The 23,267-nt window shown below is 38.8% G+C and overlaps 1 protein-coding gene across 1 annotated transcript in view; it reads left to right on the top strand.

The window, feature by feature from the left end:
- Positions 1-23,051, top strand: part of LOC126249380 (trithorax group protein osa-like) — a 364,811-nt gene extending 341,760 nt beyond the window's left edge. Inside the window, exons 18-21 of the mRNA XM_049951034.1 lie at positions 1,408-1,591; positions 11,346-11,536; positions 11,772-11,912; positions 17,974-23,051. Of these exons, the coding sequence (XP_049806991.1) occupies positions 1,408-1,591; positions 11,346-11,536; positions 11,772-11,912; positions 17,974-20,694 (3,237 nt within the window). The 3' untranslated portion in view covers positions 20,695-23,051. The remainder of the gene's footprint in view (positions 1-1,407; positions 1,592-11,345; positions 11,537-11,771; positions 11,913-17,973) is intronic.
- Positions 23,052-23,267: the final 216 nt, after the last annotated feature.

The raw sequence follows: 23,267 nt of genomic DNA, 5'->3' as shown, positions 1-23,267 counted from the left end.
GCAGTCTTCTTTCAATGTGCTTGTCTTCCACTCACCACCACCATTGTGTAGTGAGTAGCTATCTATCATAACTCTTTATTTGTTATCATCTCATCCTAGGTTTTCCGTTGTTTGAATAAACGGTGTAATGTACTCTGCCTTAAGGAGGACAATATGCCTGCAACACTTCCACCCTCGATATTAATAATACAGTATTCTCAGTTGAAACCAACAATATTATTATCTAGTTAGGCTTCATTATGTGCAAAAACCTCAGTTGAAATGTAAAAATTAACAGTCTTAATATTCTAAAACAAAGTTCTTGAGATTTGATCACTTGAATTCGTGTGATTCCTACTTTGAAATTGTTGCAGATAACAACACGTCATATAAATTTTATGATTTCTTGAACACCAATTTGAATTTCTTCCCAATATGTATTTATAACACATTCTGGGACACACAAAGCATACTTGTTACTTTTCTGACAACCAGTTTTAAGCTTAAAGCCCACTCCTACCTAATTCTGAACAGAGTTTGAAAATTTAAAGTCATCATAAACAAATGTGTATTTTAATTTCTTTATTTTGTACGTACACTGTCTGTACATTATGTATAATTGGGGATCATTTATATCTTTTTAGCTTCCTCATAGTTATTATTCAGGTAGATATCAGATCACATTCTCACTGATACAAAAATGTTATGATTCTGATGTACTGTTTCTAATAAGGGGAAATGTTCACTCATAACAATCTATTTGCAACATTTTACATCCAAGTGAGCAGCCATACTTGATGTTTTGGATACAGTCATTCCTGTTGTATTGGATAATTAGCAGTGTATGAAATTCACTACAGACTTGTTTCATTCAACTCTGACATGAAAATGGGAAAGATGAATGACCCCACCAATAAACAAAATTATTCTAATTTTATCTTCAGCTCATTTATAGTTTTCAAATGGTTAAGGAGGTGTAAGTTTGAGATCGTAATGGTTTCTTAATTACTTTTCAGTTTCTCCAACTTTAGCCCTAACTTCCAATAGTGCCCCTGTCTCCATGGAAGTGTAGTGTCACTTTGAAGTGCCTTGAGCATAGGCTCGTTATATTACTGTGTACCAGCCTGGTTTGTCCTATACACTCTTGTTACTGCATCATGTTTGTCCTTTGTAATTCTTCCCAATACATATGAAACGTCATTTCGTTTAAAGATTGAGTGTGAAAATGTACAGCACAATTGCAATCCATTACCAAGAATAATTCGTGCAGTTAACAGCAAGGAGCTCGTGAACAGTAATGTTTAAACACTTTTTTTAAAAAATGTTATTCATGAAAAAACAGAAGTGATAGTTTTGTTACAATTTGTGTTGTTATTTGATATTTGTTTGTGAAAAATAGTTACAATTGAAAGTAAAAACTGCCAACAGGTATATTCTGGTCAACAAGCAGCTACTGCAACTGGCCCAGGTGGTCAGATGTATCCTGGAAGCCCTCATAGTAAATCAATGCCGCCTCCAGCTCCACAGACCCCTAGAAGGCATCCAGATTTTGCAAAAGACCCACAGCAGTCTCCCTATCCACCATATAGTCAACAAAGGCCTTCTATATATGGTAAGTGGTAAGCACTGTAATTTGGAGGGTTCTTAAAAGTTTAAAGATTGGGGACAGGAAAAAGAAACTAAGTCACATAGTTCTTGGTGCTGTTAGGGGTCTCTTCCCAGCTTATGAGGACAATATGAACTTTCTCCCTCTGTTTCGCTATTTTATGTGATATTCCTCATGTTTTAAAGTGACAGTAAAGTTTCATCATTTGATATTGTTGACCTATCATCATCTTGGTTTTTCCCTTTACTTTGTGGTGTAGCAGCTCTCTCTTTTTTTTACAATTAGCTCTCATTATATGCCAGGAATTATTTGTTTCCAGGATTTTTTTGTGCCATGTATATTAGATTTAATTTTTGATAACCACAGTTTGTCAGTTGTATTGGTTCAACCCAAACATCTTCTATTTGTCGTATGTAATGAAAATAATTCATTAGTTACAAATGAGAAACTGTAGAGAGGCAATACTTGATTTCAAAAATTTAACTCTTTAACATAAAGCCAGAGTTAGTTTTTGTTATTCTGACAAAAACTTAAAATCCCAAGTGTATCCCAGCAACTTAAGAACAGACCTCTGAAAAAGTAAATCCTTGCTTACATCCGTTTCAGCATGGGTAGTTAAGTGTTCGGCCACTAGGGGGCATCCAGTCCCGTATTTGTAGCCTAGATATTGTGTTCTGGTTCAGGTGTTTGCCAGTGGATATCACCTTTACTGTTTGCAGCTTTGGGTACTTTAAAATGGATGGCTATACAGTGATCCTAAGTTTGACATTGAATTTAGCACCCCAGAAAGTGAAGTAGTATGTGATGTTATTTCGTTGGAAAATGAAAGTGATAAAAGTTCAACAGATGACTGACAAGTACTCACCAGTGGTACGAAATACATACTTTTACTGTACTGTGACTAGCTCCACCAATATTTCCATTCAAAGGAACACACTCTGAAACACATGATTTGATTCCATATCTACACACAAACTACAAAATGACTTTATGATTCAGGATACTTCAGTGATCTTCAAAAATTTGTAACTCACAGTTACTTCAAAAGCTATTTTCATTAATAATAAAATATCTTTTTGGAACACTTTTTTGGAACAGTTTGTGAAGAAAAGTCAATATATCAAGGGATTAATTTTCCAATTTTGGAAATATGAAATACTGTGCGTTACAGTTACACCAGTTATTTATTGCCCCATTATATGGAACTACATAGAAAGTAAATATAATTGAGTAACACGGGTAATTACAGTACTCGGTGATAATTTTTTCTGGTTCTGTATAGAAGGGCAAAAAGGATGGGCGCGAGATACCTTGCAGAAAGCTGAGCGTCCATTATCTCTGACTTATGCTTAGAACCATACAGATATATGTTCTGTGTTCGTGTGTCCCTGTGCCACCATTAAAACATTGTTGAAGGGCTCGTGTATTGTTAAGCGTGGAATTTAAGAGGAAACCTTTCCAAAATGTCTTGACATCCAGCTTCTCTGAGCTCTGAAAAACATTCCAAGTAAATAACTATTGACCATTTCTTGCTTGCTTGATGAATTCCGCCGTAGCATTGGTCCATTGCTGCTCTTGCTTCATGTTAATGATGTGTCATTTTATTTGCATTGGGAAGCAGAATTAATTCTGTTTGCAGATAATACAAGCATTTTTGTGAAGTTGAGCAATGAACCATCAACAAAGAAAATGGTAAATGATGTTTCTGTGAAAGTTATTGAATGGTTTTGCACAAATGGGCTTGCTGTAAACTTTCAAAAAATGCATTTAACCCGCTATTGTACTGTTGAGAATATCCTCCCTTCTATTAACTGAGTACACCAACAGTAAATAATAAACTGGAAAAACCATACTGTAGACCTGCTAACTTGTTTAAGTTTCGCTACTTTTGTCATAATAGTAATTGTCAACTTTGTGAATGTAGAAGTCAGCAAGCTAAAATATTTTGCTTGTTCATTGATGTCATATGGGATAATACTCTGGGCTAACTTCTCGCATAGGCGAAAAGTGCTTGTGGCCCACTATACACTCCTGGAAATTGAAATAAGAACACCATGAATTCATTGTCCCAGGAAGGGGAAACTTTATTGACACATTCCTGGGGTCAGATACATCACATGATCACACTGACAGAACCACAGGCACATAGACACAGGCAACAGAGCATGCACAATGTCGGCACTAGTACAGTGTATATCCACCTTTCGCAGCAATGCAGGCTGCTATTCTCCCATGGAGACGATCGTAGAGATGCTGGATGTAATCCTGTGGAACGGCTTGCCATGCCATTTCCACCTGGCGCCTCAGTTGGACCAGCGTTCGTGCTGGACGTGCAGACCGCGTGAGACGACGCTTCATCCAGTCCCAAACATGCTCAATGGGGGACAGATCCGGAGATCTTGCTGGCCAGGGTAGTTGACTTACACCTTCTAGAGCACGTTGGGTGGCACGGGATACATGCGGACGTGCATTGTCCTGTTGGAACAGCAAGTTCCCTTGCCGGTCTAGGAATGGTAGAACGATGGGTTCGATGACGGTTTGGATGTACCGTGCACTATTCAGTGTCCCCTCGACGATCACCAGTGGTGTACGGCCAGTGTAGGAGATCGCTCCCCACACCATGATGCCGGGTGTTGGCCCTGTGTGCCTCGGTCGTATGCAGTCCTGATTGTGGCGCTCACCTGCACGGCGCCAAACACGCATACGACCATCATTGGCACCAAGGCAGAAGCGACTCTCATCGCTGAAGACGACACGTCTCCATTCGTCCCTCCATTCACGCCTGTCGCGACACCACTGGAGGCGGGCTGCACGATGTTGGGGCGTGAGCGGAAGACGGCCTAACGGTGTGCGGGACCGTAGCCCAGCTTCATGGAGACGGTTGCGAATGGTCCTCGCCGATACCCCAGGAGCAACAGTGTCCCTAATTTGCTGGGAAGTGGCGGTGCGGTCCCCTACGGCACTGCGTAGGATCCTACGGTCTTGGCTTGCATCTGTGCGTCGCTGCGGTCCGGTCCCAGGTCGACGGGCACGTGCACCTTCCGCCGACCACTGGCGACAACATCGATGTACTGTGGAGACCTCACACCCCACGTGTTGAGCAATTCGGCGGTACGTCCACCCGGCCTCCCGCATGCCCACTATACGCCCTCGCTCAAAGTCCGTCAGCTGCACATACGGTTCACGTCCACGCTGTCGCGGCATGCTACCAGTGTTAAAGACTGCGATGGAGCTCCGTATGCCACGGCAAACTGGCTGACACATACGGCGGCGGTGCACAAATGCTGCGCAGCTAGCGCCATTCGACGGCCTACACCGCGGTTCCTGGTGTGTCCGCTGTGCCGTGCGTGTGATCATTGCTTGTACAGCCCTCTCGCAGTGTCCGGAGCAAGTATGGTGGGTCTGACACACCGGTGTCAATGTGTTCTTTTTTCCATTTCCAGGAGTGTAAATTAAATAGAGTTATGTATGGAGTGTGCACATGTAAATCTTGTAGATATCTCTTTAAGCAGCTGGAAATATTAACCACAGCCTCACAGCACATTTATTCACTTACGAAACTTATAACCAGTAATCAGTCCAAATTTTACAGTTATGTTGATCTTCACAAATACAACACTAGAAGGAAAAATTACCCTTTAATGAATCTAACTTCGGCACAGAAAGAGATGAAATATGCAACTGTACAGCTCTTTAAAAGTCTACGTACGGGAATAAAATGTTTAGCAAATAGCAGAAGTGTTTCCAAAAGTAGATTAAAGAGCTTTCCGCTTAATAACTCCCTATACACCATAGAGCAGTTCTTGAGTAGAGATAATTAGTCATTAAAAGAAGCAGAAGAAGATCAAGAAGAACTGTAAATGCCAAACATGCAGCCATTATTTTCAGTTTCTTATTTAGTTATAGATAAAAGTTATATGTTTGTTGTCACATTCCACATCATAATATTTATCATGAATTTTATGTGTGGACCAATTAACAAACTTTATGGAACAAGCAACAAACCAACTGATAGCTTTAATATGCATGAGCTTATTGTAGTCTTTCACTACCTACATGCACGGCAAAGAGGTTAAGTTGTTAAGCAGCTGAAACGTAGGAATTTTGTATTTCACACTAAAGTAAAATGGCAGATTAAGAAATGTTGACTTTTAAAGACCTCCAGTAGACTGCCATCTATGTTTTCAAATTTCAAAGTGTAGTAGTCCTTAACCTAGACGATTCCTTCAGTTGCAAATGCCTCATACTTATATTTTTAGGAGTAATTTTAGTTTAAAATACAGTTTGTATCACTTACCACATTTAGACTGCCCTATGACTAATAGAAAGGATTTATCACTGAAATGCAAATTAACCCTTTGGCTGTTGTGAGCATGTACATACGTCCTGCCAGGCCGTTCCCCAGGTGTTGTGGAAGTGTGTATGTGCACCACTTCGGTTTTCCTACAATGCTGTGGACGTATGATTGTGTCCTGAACCACTCCATGCATGTTACTTCCATATTTTGCAGAATAGAAAAGTTTTGAGTATTTATCACACACAAGCCAGGGTGGCCAAGCGGTTCTAGGCGCTACATTCTGGAACTGAGCGACCACTACGGTCGCAGGTTTCAATCCTGCCTCGGGCATGGATGTGTGTGATGTCCTTAGAAGTTAAGTCCCATAGTGCTCAGAGCCATTTGAACCATTTATCACACAATGTATGTGTCTCAATATACGCTATCATTTGGAGAAAATGTCATTTCAGTATCTTGAATTGTTTATGAGATATAATGATTGTTATGACCACATGATTCATGATGCACAGTGTCTTGAATGAGCACATTCCGCATGATCATCTTTGAGACATAAAACTCAATAACTAGAGAACGAAATGAGATATCATTCTGCTCTCAGTTTTAAATAAAATTTCGATATCTTATTGACATTTCATTTACTGCAATGTGTGAACTAAAATCAACCATATGCAAAGTTTATGCGATGTGTTTTTACCTCTGCAAAATCTTTAAAATTTCACGCACTGATTTCCTTAATTTGATGCAGCACAGTAACTATGGCATGTAATGAAAAGAAATCCAGGCCTTTATGGAGTGAGGATATGAGGCTACAAAATGCACAGAAATCAAAGTTCTTCACATAACAGTTTTCTCAAAAACAGATGATAAGTGCTTAATAGCAGCCAGCAAGTTTGTATGGACAGAACTGGGCACATCGTTGTCTGTTGGATAAAATCCAATAACTTGAGAGTGAAATGATATATTTTTATGCTCTCAATTTTAACAAAAATTTTGGTATCTTACCCACATTTCATACACTGCAGTGTAGGAGCTAAAATCAGCTATATGCAAAGTTTATGCAGTGCATTTCTACCCCTTTGTGAACTCTTAAAAATTTTGTGGAATGTTGTTTAAATAGTTTTTGAAAAATTGAATGATAAAGATTTCATATCAGCCAGAACACTGTGTCTCAGCACAGGCACCAACATCTGGAGAGCAGTAAAGCCATAACAAAAGCCATCTCAACACAGAATGCAAAGAGCACCTCTGTAGCAATGAAAGGGTTAATTAACCTTCCACAATAGTTCACCGAGACTAGTTATGCTAACAAATGTGTCTTCAGGTTGAGTTTAATGTAGGTTCATTTGGGAAACAAATGCATTACAACATTTACATATCTTCCAGAGTATGGTACATTAGTTTGCCTTTGATATAAAGATTGTGTACCAGTTGTCTTCAAAACTAATGCCTAGAAATTACATTTTGCTGTTGCACTCATGTAGATAGAGTTGTATCATTTGAGCGTTATAGACTGTCCTTCAGCAATACCCTCATCTTAGGAGAGAAATGATGCTTAATAAGTTTGACTTCATAATGAATATAATTTCTGGCATCATTTGTATATTCTACTTATGACATGTTCTTCATGAACTATTTTTCAGTACAACTGCCAGTTTGTCTCAATATTTTTCAAACCATTACCTACAAATCAGGATATGGATTCCAGCAACAACAAAAAAATGAAATAGATCCTAAGAAATGAGATTTGATCAAGGTATAATTGATGTTTGGTACATTTCACCACTACCTCATCTGTAGGAGCAATAAATACCATCTCCTACAGCAGAAAAGACTGTATTTCTCATATTGTTTAAAACACACACATAATCAGTGCTATTATTTCAGCATCACATAAAATGAATTTTGCTTTACTTCCCTGTGCAGGAAGTTTAGTTAGCAATACTGAATTCAATATATCGAAGTAGTGTAGAATCGAGTGTCATCAATATTTGTATTTCATTGCCACAACTTGAATTGAATTTACTCCGTTAACTTCAAATGATATGATTCCACACAATTTCGTCATTTATTTTGTGATTTTTCTTAAAGATAAACAGTTACTCATTTTGAACAAAATTTGTAAAATTTTGTGATTTTGCACTTTGCAGAAAATAGATACCTTTAATGATGAGTCATTACTTGGGACTGGAATAATTCACATTTTCCGATAAATCCAAAATAAATGCGAATTCTCCCTCAAAATGCGAAATTACTTAATAGATGCCATTTCATAGCGAACTGTATCCAGATGAGCTATTTGTTAGCGAAAGTTTGAAATGGCTTTATTTTCTGCATAGAATATCGAAAATGTAAGCAGTCACTGGCATTATACACCATATGACGAAACCCAATTTGGATAGATAATGTGCACAAGGACCTATGTGCAAAATAAAGTGTACAAATGCAAGGATATATCAATACACTCAATGATCTGGTGTGATGCCAATCGTGGATGATTGAGTGGTCTGTTTAAGAGACACTCGCGTAATGCAATGTACCGCTAGAGGTCCGGCCTGTATCATTAACAATACTCTGCACCTTCAGCAAGCAATTGTGTGGTAGCTACCCCGAATGCTTTGTGTTGTGTGTTACTCATTGTTTTCTTTTCTTATTTTGAAATAAGTGAAGCGACTAATCGTACTCCATCACAGATTTCAATTATGACTCTTACAACACCAGAAGAGATCGGCAATCCCTGTGACAGTGTGTCAGTTCTGCTGTAGGCTGCTGCCCAACGAAATGGAGGTGGGGTTTGTTTCCCCACACTGCTCCTTCCCCTGTGGTGGTCAAAATTCTAGTCTGTTTACACTTGCTGCCATCTGTGACTATAGCCTATAATGCCCTCTGTGCTATAGTGATTGGAAAACAAAATCTTTAACGTTTTTTGACAGTGCAGATATTATTCTTCCAATGTTAAAACCAAGTTAACATATGATCGATTTACTTTACGCAAAGTGTCTTGTCAGTTCTATCTGTAGTGTTGTCAAGCATGGGTTGTAGGGCTATGAATGCCCACGGAAGGTCGAAATTAATAGTCTGCAGATTTTTTAATCTTCAGATTGGGCAGGAAAAGACAAATAATGTCCAGAAACACCTTAATCTGAGAGGAATTCAGTTAACTGGTGAGAAAATACTTGTGCTTTGCAACAGAACAATCTTTTTTGAAAGCATAAATACAGCCAAATGAAGAAAACAAAAGCCATTTCGGTAGAAAAAGTTGTTGAAGTGTTTTCAAAAACAAACATGCCAGTCAAAAGTCCCCAATCAGCACTCTTTTTAACAGTTTGTTTCAAAGAACTAATAATTTGTCTATTTTCACTCATGTAGTGTGTCAACCTTTTAAATTTGTGTGTCTAGTCATGTACAAACAAAGAAACGGGACACGAATTTTGCCAAAAATAGGTGCTACATTTTCCAGTCCCTAGTCATTGCACATGCTTGTCCAACACCTTTTGCTGTGTGTAATGTCCTATTCCGCTTCCTGCTACTTGCTGTTTTCTGTGTATGTTCCTCTGTACCAACAACTCTTACTGATACCTTAACCAAGGAGGCAAATTGGTGTCTGTGCATATGACTGGGTAAATGTTCATGCATGCATGCATGCCTGAAGGAAAAGACACTGTGGTGACTACAGCTGTTATGAAATACATTAAATGTATTTGCATCTGCGAATATGGACAGCCATTGCTGTTTAATGGAGTGACAACAGTGAAAATTTGTGCCAGACCAGGACTCGAACCTGGATTTCCTGATTACCACAAGTGGTCACCTTATCATTGTATGCATGTCCAAAGGAACAGTGCATTGTAATTCTGAGTAACACAGGTACTGAAATATAATATTTATCTACTGACACCGGGCAAAGTGACTTTTGCCTAAAATGTCTCCCTTGTACGGGAATATACATATGAATGTACAAGTGCAGGTTGTAGACACATGGTTGGAAACATGTGGAAGTTTGGATCTGGCCATGAGTCGTTCTTCTATAGCTTAATGCTAAGGCGACTGCTCACGATAAGCTGGAAATCTGGTTAGACACAAATTTTCTCTGTTGTCATTCCGTTATACTGCTGATGGTTGTCCATATTCACAACTGTGAACACATTTAATGTATCCAGTTAAATTATAGCTGCCCAATAACTGATTGGTTGAGATAGTTCACAGATTGTAGGAAGTCGGTGACATTATCACCATTAAAAGTTCTGTATTTAGTAAAGCACTGTAATGTTCAAACCCATCTTAAGCTTGAGCACAGATTTTTCATGTGCTGTTTTGTCTGTATGCCTCTTTACATCCCAAAATCTACAGCCTGAGTAATTTCAGGGGAAAAGCCCCTTTTCAAACTTAATAGTGCATATCGTAATCATGATCTAGAAGAAAAGGCAATATTCACTTTTGACATGCAAACTTGGCAGTGGTTTGGAAGGAGATGCACTTCAGTGGCTGTAAGGTTTTTAGTGCCCTTTCTTCACAAATTAGGTTTGGCAGATGGCAAGGTGAGCTCTTGTTTAAAGAAATTTAAGTCAGTTCCTGTTGTGTGTGTGTCATTTTAGACCGTAGAGTGTTTATGATCCTGTCTATTTATTGTTGTAAATGTATTTATTTTTATATTATATATGTACTGTAATATTTACATTTTCTGTAATGTTTATTTAACTGCAAAATTTGTTTTTCAATGTTAGAACCTGAGCTTTTGATATTACTTTTATAATACCATAACACATCAGTGAAACTGACATGTTCAATACCCTGTGATATATCTACAACATGGCTCTCCGGAACACAAAATATATAAATAAATCGTACAGCTCATGGTTCATTGTGGTTTTGCAAGTGTTTTCGGATGTATTGTATCAATGGAATGTGTTTACAATTTTCCATTTCAGTACTTATAAATGAGAATTAGTGTTTTATGGAATGTTACAAAAATGTTTTCTTGTGTTTGGGATGACTGAATGAATTGGCAACTGAAAAAGTGTTGATCTGTCTAGGTTCGTCAAATTTGGTTTGTTGGACAGTAATATGTTAACTGGAAGTGCAAGAATGTATAAAAAAAAATTAGTGCCTTGGAGACTTTTATTTACTTAGTTTTTAACTTTGTGTTGGTTTTCTAAAGATTTAAACCTGTAATCAGTTTCAGATCAATAAAGTTAACAGTGAGCATTTAAGAGAGCTAAATTATGCAATTCTGTTTTTATAAGTACCTCAGATCCAGACACTTTGTTGTTCCATTCGAAATACATTGCAGCAGGATTAATAACGAGCCTCTTAGTTTACTCTCATATTCTTGGTTGTATGTAGTTATTGGAGGGATTCACATTAGAGTGAGATGTTCTAGTATGCTAATTTGATGAGACATAAGTGCATCTCATGAGATTGATTTAAATGTGGTGTGATTAAAATAGAAAATTTGTTGTATTGTAGGCTGGAGTAGTGGTAACACTCAGTATCGGGCACAGTACCCTCCACAAGGACCTGTCCCACAAGGGCCTCCACAGTGGAACCAAAATGCTCAACGAGCTGGTGGTCCTGTGCCTGGTCAGCCAGCTAACAGCCAGTGGGACCAGCACCGCTACCAAGCTAGTGGACAGTCACCGTATCAGCCTCCACAACAGGTATTGTGTTACAGTTTGAATTATGATGTTCTCTGTCACTTTTGCCCATATAGGGTTGGTTGTTTATGGTTGAAGACATCCGTAACCATAATTTTTGTGTGAACTGTGTATTTCTTACTCTTTTTGAGATTGAAACTGTTAGTGAAACTGTCAGAGATGTTACTATAAATAATTTTCGAAACACAAGTATTTTATTCAGAGTCTTATTTACTTCTTTCTTTCTTTTTTCCTTAAGGCACAGCAGCAGTGGGTTCCAAGTATGCAGACTCCTGGTATTAATCAAAACTCACTCCTAAGGCCACCGATGGTTAGCCCACGTGCTCCGTTCCGACCGGAAGGAAAGCCGTATTCGATGCAGCAACTACCGGGTTCAAAGGTTCGCTACTTCTAATTTTTTCTCACTCAATCTGAATTTTCTACACACAGCATGAATCTACTTATGGTGTTGCTTTTGGTACCATGTCGAGATACTGAAAGACATTTAGAGAAGCCTTTGTTTCGTGTGCTAACAACTTGAGGACAACCTGTGTTATAAAAAAAAATTAAGAGGCTTGTACATTACAATATGTCAAAGTCTTTACTTCCTATTGAAAAATAAACACATTCAGTGTTTTTTAGACACTGTTCCAAACCGTTGTGTTAAACTCGGGTCATGTCGTGAAATGATTTTGCAGCACATAGTGAAGTCGATGTACTTTTATTTCATTAAATGAAGTGCCCATAATAAAGAGTATGTGCATTTGGTCTTACATCCCATAGGGCTCGTTTTGTCTGTTCTATTAATAAATAGTGATAAATTGATTCCGAAGCACGCATTTGAAGTCTGCATTTAACAAATATTAACACACTGTCGAGGGCGTGTGTTTCTATGGTCGGCATATCTGGCAAACACATAAAGCTTTCAGCTTTGTACTGCGTTATGACCAATAAATAAACCTGTTACAAATATTTAGTAGGGTGCCCTCAGCCTCGTGAACACTATTGGGGAACTTTGTTATGGCATAGTGGTAGCTCTAATTCAGAAACCTGACACTAGCTGCTGACAAGGTCATGTGCTGCCTGTGAGTCTCTGTAATACTACTGTACGGTGCTGATTGAGTGGATTTTCAGAAGGTGGTGCCCCACAGCTCTAATGTATTTGAAAAATGTCATACTACCACCTTGAGGTGCTGGTAAAATTCTGTATTTACCCAGCTAGTTTGTCATCCCACATAATCAGGTTCATAAAAGTAATCACAACCTAAGATTAGGTGAAATATAAAATAATCATCATCAGATGATAAAACGGTGAAATATTCACTGTTATTACACCATAATATAAACTACATCCTCAGTCTATAAAAACTGTGCTATGTAGTGTACTAATTCATGTTATAACCGCAACCAACATTAAAACTTTGAACAGATTAGTACTGCACATCTGGTATGCGGTATGAATCTGTTCACATCATTAATGAGGATTACAGTTATAACATGAACAAATACACTACTTAGCATAGTTTTTATAAGCTTACAATGTAGCTTATATTACCTTGTGATAGCAGTCAATAATTTGTGGTTTTGTCATCTAACGATAATGATTTTTAATCTCTCTTAACATGATGCCATAAATACTTTTATGAACCTGCTGATGACCAGACAACTGAAACTGGTTGATAAGGAATTTTACCAGCAGCTCAAGGAGGTAATATGCAATTTTTCAGATGAAGTAGTGGTCAGACAGCAGGTCAATGTCATATAGTGTGATAGTGCCACAGAGTTTTAGTTCTTATGATGTGTAAGTGTGAGAATAATTCTGCATAGTGTTACAGCTGCAGTCCAAGATTTCTTAAGTTCAACCATGAGTAAGCTGCATGGTTAATAAGTGAGCCATTTAGTAGGTTGTAAATGAGGCATTTAAAATTTGAGAAAGAAACAAATAGTGCAGTGTCAGGATGCTCAAATGTAGTTGCTTCATTTTTGCCCCATTAAAGCAGCTTGTACAGTTGGTATTCTGTATTGGCTTTTGACTGTAGCATAGAGTGACTGAATGGGATTGCCAGCAGATGTACATGGCTATAGGTAAGAGAGCAACTCAGTTGCTGCTAGGACCATAAGGTAAACTGCAGATACAGAGATTTCAAAGATCATAAAAGGTTTGTGAATCTGTATCACTATTGAGATTTCATTTAAAACAGTAGGCCCTGATCTCCCAATCCACTCACACATACTTTCTGGTTCCGTCAGGAAACAGGTTAAGATGAGTAAAGTTAAAGAAAAGTAATAACAAATCATATTTTCTTAAAGCGTTTATTAATGATTCTGTCAACAGTTGCGGGATTTATGTTAGGCGGCTAGTTTCAAACCTTACAGGTTCATTTTAAAGTCTGGCCTACTGAGGCTGCACTGACAGTGCCTGATATTAATAATAAACATCAAAGAGGCAACATAAGCTGTATAAATGTTTCCAGAAAAAATGCTACAATCCACACATGCCTCTTACCAAGTCAAAATCAGACTCATGCGTTGCCTCTTTGATGTTTATTATTAAGTTCAGGCACTGCCAGTGCAGCCTCAGTAGGCTAGGCATGAAAAAGAACCTATAACAGTTGAAACTAATTGCCTAATATAAATACAGCAACTGCTGACAGAATCATTAATAAATGCTTTAAGAAACTTAATAAAGTTACTGTTTCCCTGGCAACAAAATGTTGAAACTGGAAAAAAAGGTCATCTTGATTAAGGCACTACTTAGTCTGCTGTGTTAGAAATCAGTATGCATGTTGACAGTAGGTATTGAGTATTTTTTTATGGGACTATATACACTGCTGAAAAAAAGCAATAGCCTCAAGGACAGTCGTTTTACTAACCATTGAGGTGCAGGTTGTTCATCATTCAGATCAAACAACACGCACTTCACAGTAAATGGTGCCCAGTCGCATCAATACACACTGTATTCCCCTCTGGTGGTGATGCAGGTGTGTTTTCTCACATGCAAACTATCATAAAGGTGTCAAATGGCATCCTGCAATAGATTGTCCCACGCATCTTGTGCCTTTTATAGTAATTTGGTCGTGGTTCTGGCAGGCCCCTAGAGAACAAGTAAGTTCGCACTTCATCATGTCCCGTACATGTTCAGTAGCCAAGAGATCAGTTGATATTGCTGGCCAGGGCAGTTTCTGTACACCACAAAGAGCTTGTGTTGCAGCAGCTGTATGGGGATGTGCATTATCCCATTGAAAAAGTACATCCCTTTCTATGAAGAAATGGCAGTAGCGTGGGGATAATAGCCTGTGCAAGGCAACGGGCACTGTTTGCTTTGGTTACTTTAACATGCAGAAACACCAAATATGACCATGAGGTGTAACTGATCCCCTCCCCCCCCCCCCTCCCCCCTCCCCAATGAGACCTGGGATGTGACCAGTGTGTCCAGGGCAAATACACTCTGGAGTAGGCAGCTCACCAGGTCTACACCATACAAGTGTACATCCATCACTAGTGATGCTTGGCAGTGTTGTGGTATCAGTAATAGTCTTGACAGAGGCACACGTGATCTTATCCCTTTTGCAAGCAGATGATTCCCAGTGCTCCATGATGACACAACAGGTGCAACATATGCACAAATTTTGGCCCTGGATGATAATCGATCAGACACCAATGCTCGCACAGTGCACCTATCTCGTCGTGCATCTGTACTGTAAGGATGTCCAGAGCCTGGTATACAGGTATGGGAATGTTCCACAAACCTTTGTTGAAAGCAGCAACACGCCACTGATACATTGTGTCCAACATGTGCAGTGATCCATCAATACGCCCGCCCAGCTTCCCGCAGGACCCCAATGTGACCCCATTCAAATGGCTGAATCTGTTCAACAGGAGTGCTGACTCATCAGAAGGGCGTGGTTGTACCCTAAAATGATTATGCCAAACTAGGCATAGTTACTGCCTGCAGAGTCAAAACAGAGGGTGCACAGACAGGCCTTCAGAGTGCCATCTGATCACTGATGACTGTGACAAATAAAGCAATAACACAACCACCCCTCAGTATATGCATATACTATACAGTGGTGCCACCAAACCCAGTCCTTTGAGGATATTTTTTGATATTCATTGAGTTTGTTCGTGTTCAGTTTTTATTCAGGTATACACAGTTACTTCTTTTCCATTCTCTCTCTTAAATATGAGCGCATTAATTTACAAAAATGTGGCTCTGATCCTATGATAGCCATCCTTAATGTGGAACAGAAGTGACAGTGGTTTGGTTCAGTTAATAGTAGTGCAAAGTCCAATTTATTTATTAGTTCTCATTGTAGAAAAGAATGAATTAAAAGAATAAATGACATACATTATCATCTTCAGCTAAGAATTGTCGTTTTAAAAAATCTTGTACACTTGTGCTCCACTTTGAATGCTTATCTTTGTTAAAAGCCATCTCCAATGTTCATATTAAATATGAAAATAGATTTGCATCCATCATGTATGCTACCTACAAAAATAACAGAATTTTCCTATTGGATAACATATTGCATTACACAACTTACTTCTTCCTACTTCATATCACTTTACCCCAAACTTATTATGTACCACACTAAACTAGTAAATATTGTGGTCTGATAGGTGGAGAATGATGATGAGAAATAGTGAACTCGTCTTGTGGAAGAATAACTCTTTCGAGTCACGGATATTAAAAAAATCATTGGTGGAATTATTGAATCCCTACTGGCATTGTGGTGTTGAAGCTTCACTACAGACTCAGAATGAAAAGAGTTCATCTATAGATTCCTGAATGTTGAATGAGAATACCATCAACAGGCACCAAAAGTAGTTATGTGGAATGATTGTGTTGGTAACATTAAAGAAAATGGAAATTCAGTGAACTACATGATTTTATGAAACAATTGCAGTCACCAACTGTTTCGGTACACATTATACAGGTAGAATTAGAGAGGCTGTATTGTTTATCAGGCAGAACCATTGGAGGCTGTCAGAATTTTCAGATACCTGCCTAGACTGTACATCCCCACAAAATATGATACATGCCATAAAAATTAGAAGTTCATAACTTACCCTCCACTATGCAAATAGTCTGTGAAATAACTTAATGCTTTAGTTATATAGATTTCAAAAGTTGTGTGTCTCTTGATTTACTGTTATCCTTGTAGCAGCTCCACATGACCACACCACTTACTGAGACAGTTATAAGGAACAAGACCCCGTCCCCCGCCCCTTCCCCAGCATTACAGTCAGAATAATTCTTCTCCTTTGTCTGTTTTGCTTTCTTGTGCAGACTTTGAATCATGAATGCTTTTTATGCACTTTTTAAAAGTTATATTGCGTATATTCATTTTTGCTCACTTCATCCTAAGTCAGCTCTCATATTTTTTTGGTGGAGTATACAGCATGTTGAACTGTTATGACTCATTATGGCATATCGTTCTAACCCATTACACTGTAAGTGGTAGCACACTGGGCTCGCATTCGGGAGGACGACGGTTCAATCCCGTCTCCAGCCATCCTGATTTAGGTTTTCCGTGATTTCCCTAAATCGTTTCAGGCAAATGCCGGGATGGTTCCTTTGAAAGGGCACGGCCGATTTCCTTCCCAATCCTTCCCTAACCCGAGCTTGCGCTCCGTCTCTAATGACCTCGTAGTCGACGGGATGTTAAACACTAACCACCACCATTACACTGTATTGAAGTAGTGCAGGTTGCCACTGATACATAATGGCTGAGGTTACATATACTTGCCATATCCTTTTTAATGTTGAAACTGGAATGCTATATGCAAGTTACTTGTACTTCGTGCAGAGATGCCACAGTGCCACCATACCAGCAGAACAGCTTGTCTCTAGCTGTTATTTAGTAATGACTGGGTAAAACAAAGGAACAAATTGCCAATCATTCCCAAAACACGAATCACTTCATTCCACAGAGAAGCATGACTAGTAAATTTTGCAAGGTAACTTAGAGGCTATTATAATACAGTATTTGTTACAGTGTTTAATTTTTTTGCCTCATCCCTTTTCAACTTACTTAATGATTGTGCAGTAAGTTTTGTACACTTTAGATGACAACAAGACAGGGGTTTTATTAGTTTCTGTAGAGGCATTTTCTCTCCTGAGAATTGCATACAGGTAGATGATCTTGCATTACTCTTAATGTACCAATTTCTTTAATACTCAATGTATGGGCCACTGACTCAAAGGCTTGCAATTTTTTAAGTATTAAGTCTGTTCTTCAACAAAGCATGATAATCCTGGTGAGTATAAATTTTGCACATGTTTGAAGTTTTTGAATTTGATTTTCTCCCATAGCCCATTTCATAGTATAAAGTAAAACTTATAAATAAAAATAAAAAAATCCAAATTGAAGTTGAAAAAATTACATATATTAAGTTTTGTCAGTTTTGCTGACCATGTTTTGTACCTATATTTATTTTCTACTGGTGTCTTATTTCAGGCGCAGCCACCTGGGATGAATAATGCGCAAGTCTACCAACAACAGAGTGCCCCAAAGCGAGAGATCGTTTTCCCTCCAGAAAGTGTGGAAGCAACATTGCCTGTTTTATATAAACGCAAGCGGATGACACGAGGGGATGTAGCACCTGTAGAAGCGTGGAGGCTTATGATGAGTCTGCGCTCTGGCCTACTGGCAGAGAGTGCTTGGGCTCTGGATATTCTCAACATCCTTTTGTTTGATGATACCACAGTTGCATATTTTGGACTAGCCCACATGCCAGGACTACTTGATGTGCTGTTGGAGCATTTCAGACGCAGTTTAGCTGACATGTTTGACTCGCCTCTTCCAGATTCTGGGAAGAAGTGGTTCCAGGCACCAAAGGTGGAAACACCGGAAGTGGACCTAGGGCAAATTAGAGTGCCAGTTGATCCTGCAGATCACATCACATTAATGAAATCGACACCAAATTATACTCTTGTGACTAGAAAGGGTGAGGTAGTTCGAATTGTGAACAAAGATAATGAGATTTTTGTTGTGGATGATCGGAAGAGCTGGGACATTGAAGGTGACTTGGCAGAAAACGATGATGTGGTTCAAGACCCGTGGCAGTTGACTTCTTCAGACATCAGTTCGACGAAGTACATTGTGTCATGTTTCCAAGGAGAGTTCGGTAATGTTCCATTTGCGAGACTGCTCGATGACAGTAAGACTGTAGGTGCCGAAGAGGAAGAAGATTGTCGGACAAAAGTAAGTGAAGAAGAATCGTATCCCATTGAAAACTTGAGTGTAACTCCTCCTATAGTGCTAAAAGTGGAATGTAGTGATGACAACGGTGTTATTGATAGTTCGAGCAGTGCATCTAATGTGATACTTAATGAGGAACATTTGAGTAAAGACAGCTCCTTCGTAGATGTGCAGGATAGTGATGAAGTGAAACGGACTAAAACTATTTTGAGTGATGTGTTTTCGCGGATAAAAAAGGAAAATACGGAAGAAAATTCATTGCTGCCTGAACACTGCGTAGACCCCTTAGAGCCACCTAAAGAAACTGTAGAAGTGAAAAAGGAAGCAAACTGTGTCGAAAGTGAGAGCAGTAGTAATAATGAAGGGGAGTTGCCGCGTTCTCCAAGTGTACCAAAGGATATTGAAACAAAGAGTGATAATGCTGTATCAGAAACTAGTGACACAAATAATTTTAGCAGCAGTAACATAAAAACAGAACATACAAACAACGACAATAGTTCTAATAGCAATGAGAGTAGTATATTCAACATAAGCAAAGGTGATAACTGTAACAGCACAACACCGAATGAATCCAGTTGCGATTATAAGATCAAAGAAGGTGTTGAAAGTGAAATTATTGCCAGTGAAGAAAACAGTGAAGGTAATGAAAGTGCTGGAAATGCTGTTGAAGGAACTAACCTTAACAATTGTGAATGTTTAGAAAGCAATGAAAGTAGTAATGGCAACAACAGTTGTGACGAAACTGTAAAAGAACACGAAGAAACAGAAACAGAAATGGAACAAGATGTGTTCCTCGAAGGTTCTGAACATGAAGGAAAAGACATAAAAATGGAAGATGACTATGGTGACGAAGTTGAAGAAAAGTCAAAAGTAACAGATGTGAGACCAGAGATAAAGGGCGAAAACAGGGGCGGCATACAAATAAGGGATCCTGCGGGAACGTTGAAAAGGAGACGTATGTCAGATTATGAAGACGAATGTTACGCGAGAGATGAAGCGAGCCTTTACCTTGTTACTGATACGCAGGATGCGAAGGCAAGGCGTTGTGTTTGTCTTTCAAATATTTTGAGGAATCTGACATTTGTCCCGGGCAATGAAGCAGAGTTTGCCAAAAATGTTACATTCCTTGGTTTGTTGGGGAAGCTTTTACTCTTACACCATGAACATCCTCCTCGTGCACAGAAACAGCGCAATTATGACCGTGAAGAAGATGCTGACTTTGCAGATTCTTGTAGCAGTTTACAAGGTGAGGCGGAATGGTGGTGGGACTTCTTGCACCATGTGCGCGAAAATGTGTTGGTGACAGCGGCTAATATTGCCGGTCATATGGACCTCGGTCAACATCCCGAGGAAGTGTCACGGCCCGTAATTGATGGACTTCTTCACTGGGCAGTTTGTCCAGCTGCTCATGGTCAGGACCCATTTCCAGGATCTTCAGGCTCGTTGTCACCCCAGCGCCTCGCACTGGAAGCTCTGTGCAAATTGTGCGTAACGGACTCTAATGTAGATCTGGTTGTAGCTACGCCACCCTACTCCCGTTTGGAACGTCTGTGTGCTGTGCTGACACGACTTCTGTGCCGTTCAGAAGAGCAAGTGCTACGAGAGTTTGCAGTGAATATGCTGCACTACCTGGCCGCGGCGGACAGTGGTGTGGCACGTACTGTTGCGCTGCAGAGCCCGTGTGTGTCCTTGCTAGTAGCATTCATCGAGCAGGCGGAAGCTACTGCATTAGGGGTAGCCAATCAACACGGTATCGGTGCACTTAGAGACAATCCAGATGCTATGGGAACCAGTCTGGATATGCTGAGGCGTGCGGCTGGTACATTACTCCATCTGGCACGACATCCTGAAAACCGGCCGCTCTTCCTGCAGCAAGAACAGCGTCTGTTATCCCTCGTCATGAGCCAGATCCTCGATCAGCAAGTGGCAGCTGTAATCTCCAGTGTTCTTTTCCAGTGCTCACGGCCCTCTTCGTAGCATGCACAGCAGTTGTAGACAACTAAGTGGTGAAACTGGCACGGATGTTTCCTCCTCTTGTGATTTTTGCTGGAACATATTGTGAGAGGTGACTTTTGAGTCTGAATGTAATGAGGACTGAGTTTCCGGTTCGTCAGTCCTTTATTCCTTTCTTTTATGCCTTGCCGAAATGGTGTTAGTTAAATGTACAGTTAGTTATGAGTGAAGTGGAAGTACATGTTTGTTTACAGGAGGAAGTCGGCTGATGTTGATATTATGTACAAACAGTCAGACTGTCTTTGATTAGATTTAATAGATATAAATAAATAAATACAAATATATATATATAATCTATATGTATATGTATATATATGTATACTTATACATATAACTATACATGAAATATAGATACAGTAAATACCAAACAGTTACGTAGTCTTGCAGCAAAACGGTTGCTACAGCAGTAACACGAGTGGGGCAGTAACTGAGAATTACCAGATGAGACTGATGGTGCCACTTCCAGCATTCACCAATATCTGTTACGAGTCGGAAATTTATTTTGTATTTATCATCAGATGTGGTTGGATGTGAATGAATGTGGAAGTTCTGTTATCTAGAGCTATGTGTCGACTGTCTTATTAGCGTAGGGCCATTGCTACAAATGCTGTTGAGGGACAGTGGAATAATATTAAATACCAGAATACACATTAAGTAATCATGCATATAGTTAAGTAAACTGAATTAGATTCTTTAGAATAAAACACAAAATTGAGTCTAAGAAACATGACTTGGAGTGCAGGAAGTTAAGGTGCCACCACTGCCGTGTTACTTGTGGAACAGGTGAAAGTAAGTGTGTCTAATTATTTACTTTGATGTGTGGAAGTGACGTGGGGTGTAACATAATTGAGAAAAGATTGTTATAAACATTTTCTTTCTAAACACGCCCTTGAAATCTGTTCATTGATACCCATTGGATAAAAAATGTATAGCCCATTTTATCCTACTGATGGCTGATTTTCATCCCTCATACTAAGACCTCTTGTGGTCATGCTAAGTACCTTTCCCTTTCCTTACTTTCATATTGGTATTACTGTGCAAATGCTTTATATATGTCTGAACAAGTCAGAAATAAATGTACATAAGGAGTACTAAGGCAATTGTTATCATTCCTCCTTGGTGTGCCTGTTAGGTGGATGGCTAGTAAATGTAGTAGACTGAGGGACCTATCAAATTATTTATAATTTATTTTTTTTTACACTGTTATCTACATGTTAAAGTGTGCTTCAAAATTTCTTTTGCTTACTTGTAAGCTCCCTTTTCTACAAATAATTGAGATACATAGTATCCATTTGTGGTGGTCTCATTGTATTTTCTATTCATTCTGTTTGTTTCTCACTGGCTACAAAATTAGATTGTGTTGAGTGTACTTACTCTCCACAATTTCTTCTCTCTGATTAGTTGTACTTGGTTTCTAATACTTCAGTTTGCTCAGTATTAAAAGCAGAAGCAGAATGTGCTGTATTGATTCAAAAAATAAAAACTGAAGTATTAAAATGACCCTTAGTAAGTATTTTCTACATTTTTGAGAGTATTGTTTCCTTCTGTGCATCTTGTCTTAACTGTTTCCTTTGTCTGATGCTTCTCCCATGTCTCCTTTATGCATGTGTTGCATCTGTTGAATATTTCAGAATGAGTGGTGGTTTGACACACTTTTAAGATGATAAATTGTTAGCACAAAATTTGTACATTATTTATTTAATGTTTTCATTAGTTAATGTATCTGTGGTCTCGTGTTCATTTTATTAGTTGTATGTATGTGTATATATTGGACGTTTTTCTGGAAGGCTTCCTCTATACAATTGCAGAACTTCATAGAGACATCTTCCGTGTGATGTGTTGAGAGTAAACAGTGGAAAAGTTATATGCTTGTCATTTTAAGTTGCTGTGATTTTTTTTTTGTCATCCTTTTACCCTTATAATCTCCTCCACATGATTAAGTATTTTGTCATTTGTATACTTTTTTAAAAAATGGAGAAAAGGAAGAAACATGTTTGATATGAGATACTCAAGTTCTTGACAAGGTTGTTGTCAAAAATATTTGCTACAAATTTTATATTTATGGCTTCTGATATACTCATAATTGTTGTCTCGGTAGTAATTCCCTGGCACCTTGTATTAAAAGGCTATGCTATTATTTTGTTAAAATGGTTTCTGCATCGCTGCTCCTGTATCAAATTGTTGGCTGACAACTGTTGCATCTCATGTGAGAGCAAGACATTTATAGTTTTATTTTAATTGAATTTACATAAACGCAACAGTGTTCTGTGCATGGCATTCTTCTCGATTTGTTGCAGATAAATAAAAGTTCTGTTTTGCTATGTTTATGCTTTGGCTGTGGAAAGTTTGCTGTTGCAAAAATTTAGTGTGTTACAGAGGGTGAAGTTCTATGTTTTTATCATATACACCATCTGATCGAAAGTATCTGGATACCTGTTAGTGAACATTAATATGGGATGTGTCCACCCTTCACCTTTATGTCTTGAACTCCACTGGGAACACCTACAGTGAGGTGTCAGACTGTCTGGGGAGAGGAC

The sequence above is a fragment of the Schistocerca nitens genome, chromosome 3 (assembly GCF_023898315.1).
Source record: "Schistocerca nitens isolate TAMUIC-IGC-003100 chromosome 3, iqSchNite1.1, whole genome shotgun sequence".
NCBI lineage: Eukaryota > Metazoa > Arthropoda > Insecta > Orthoptera > Acrididae > Schistocerca > Schistocerca nitens.
This window is presented reverse-complemented; position numbering and strand designations above follow the sequence as displayed.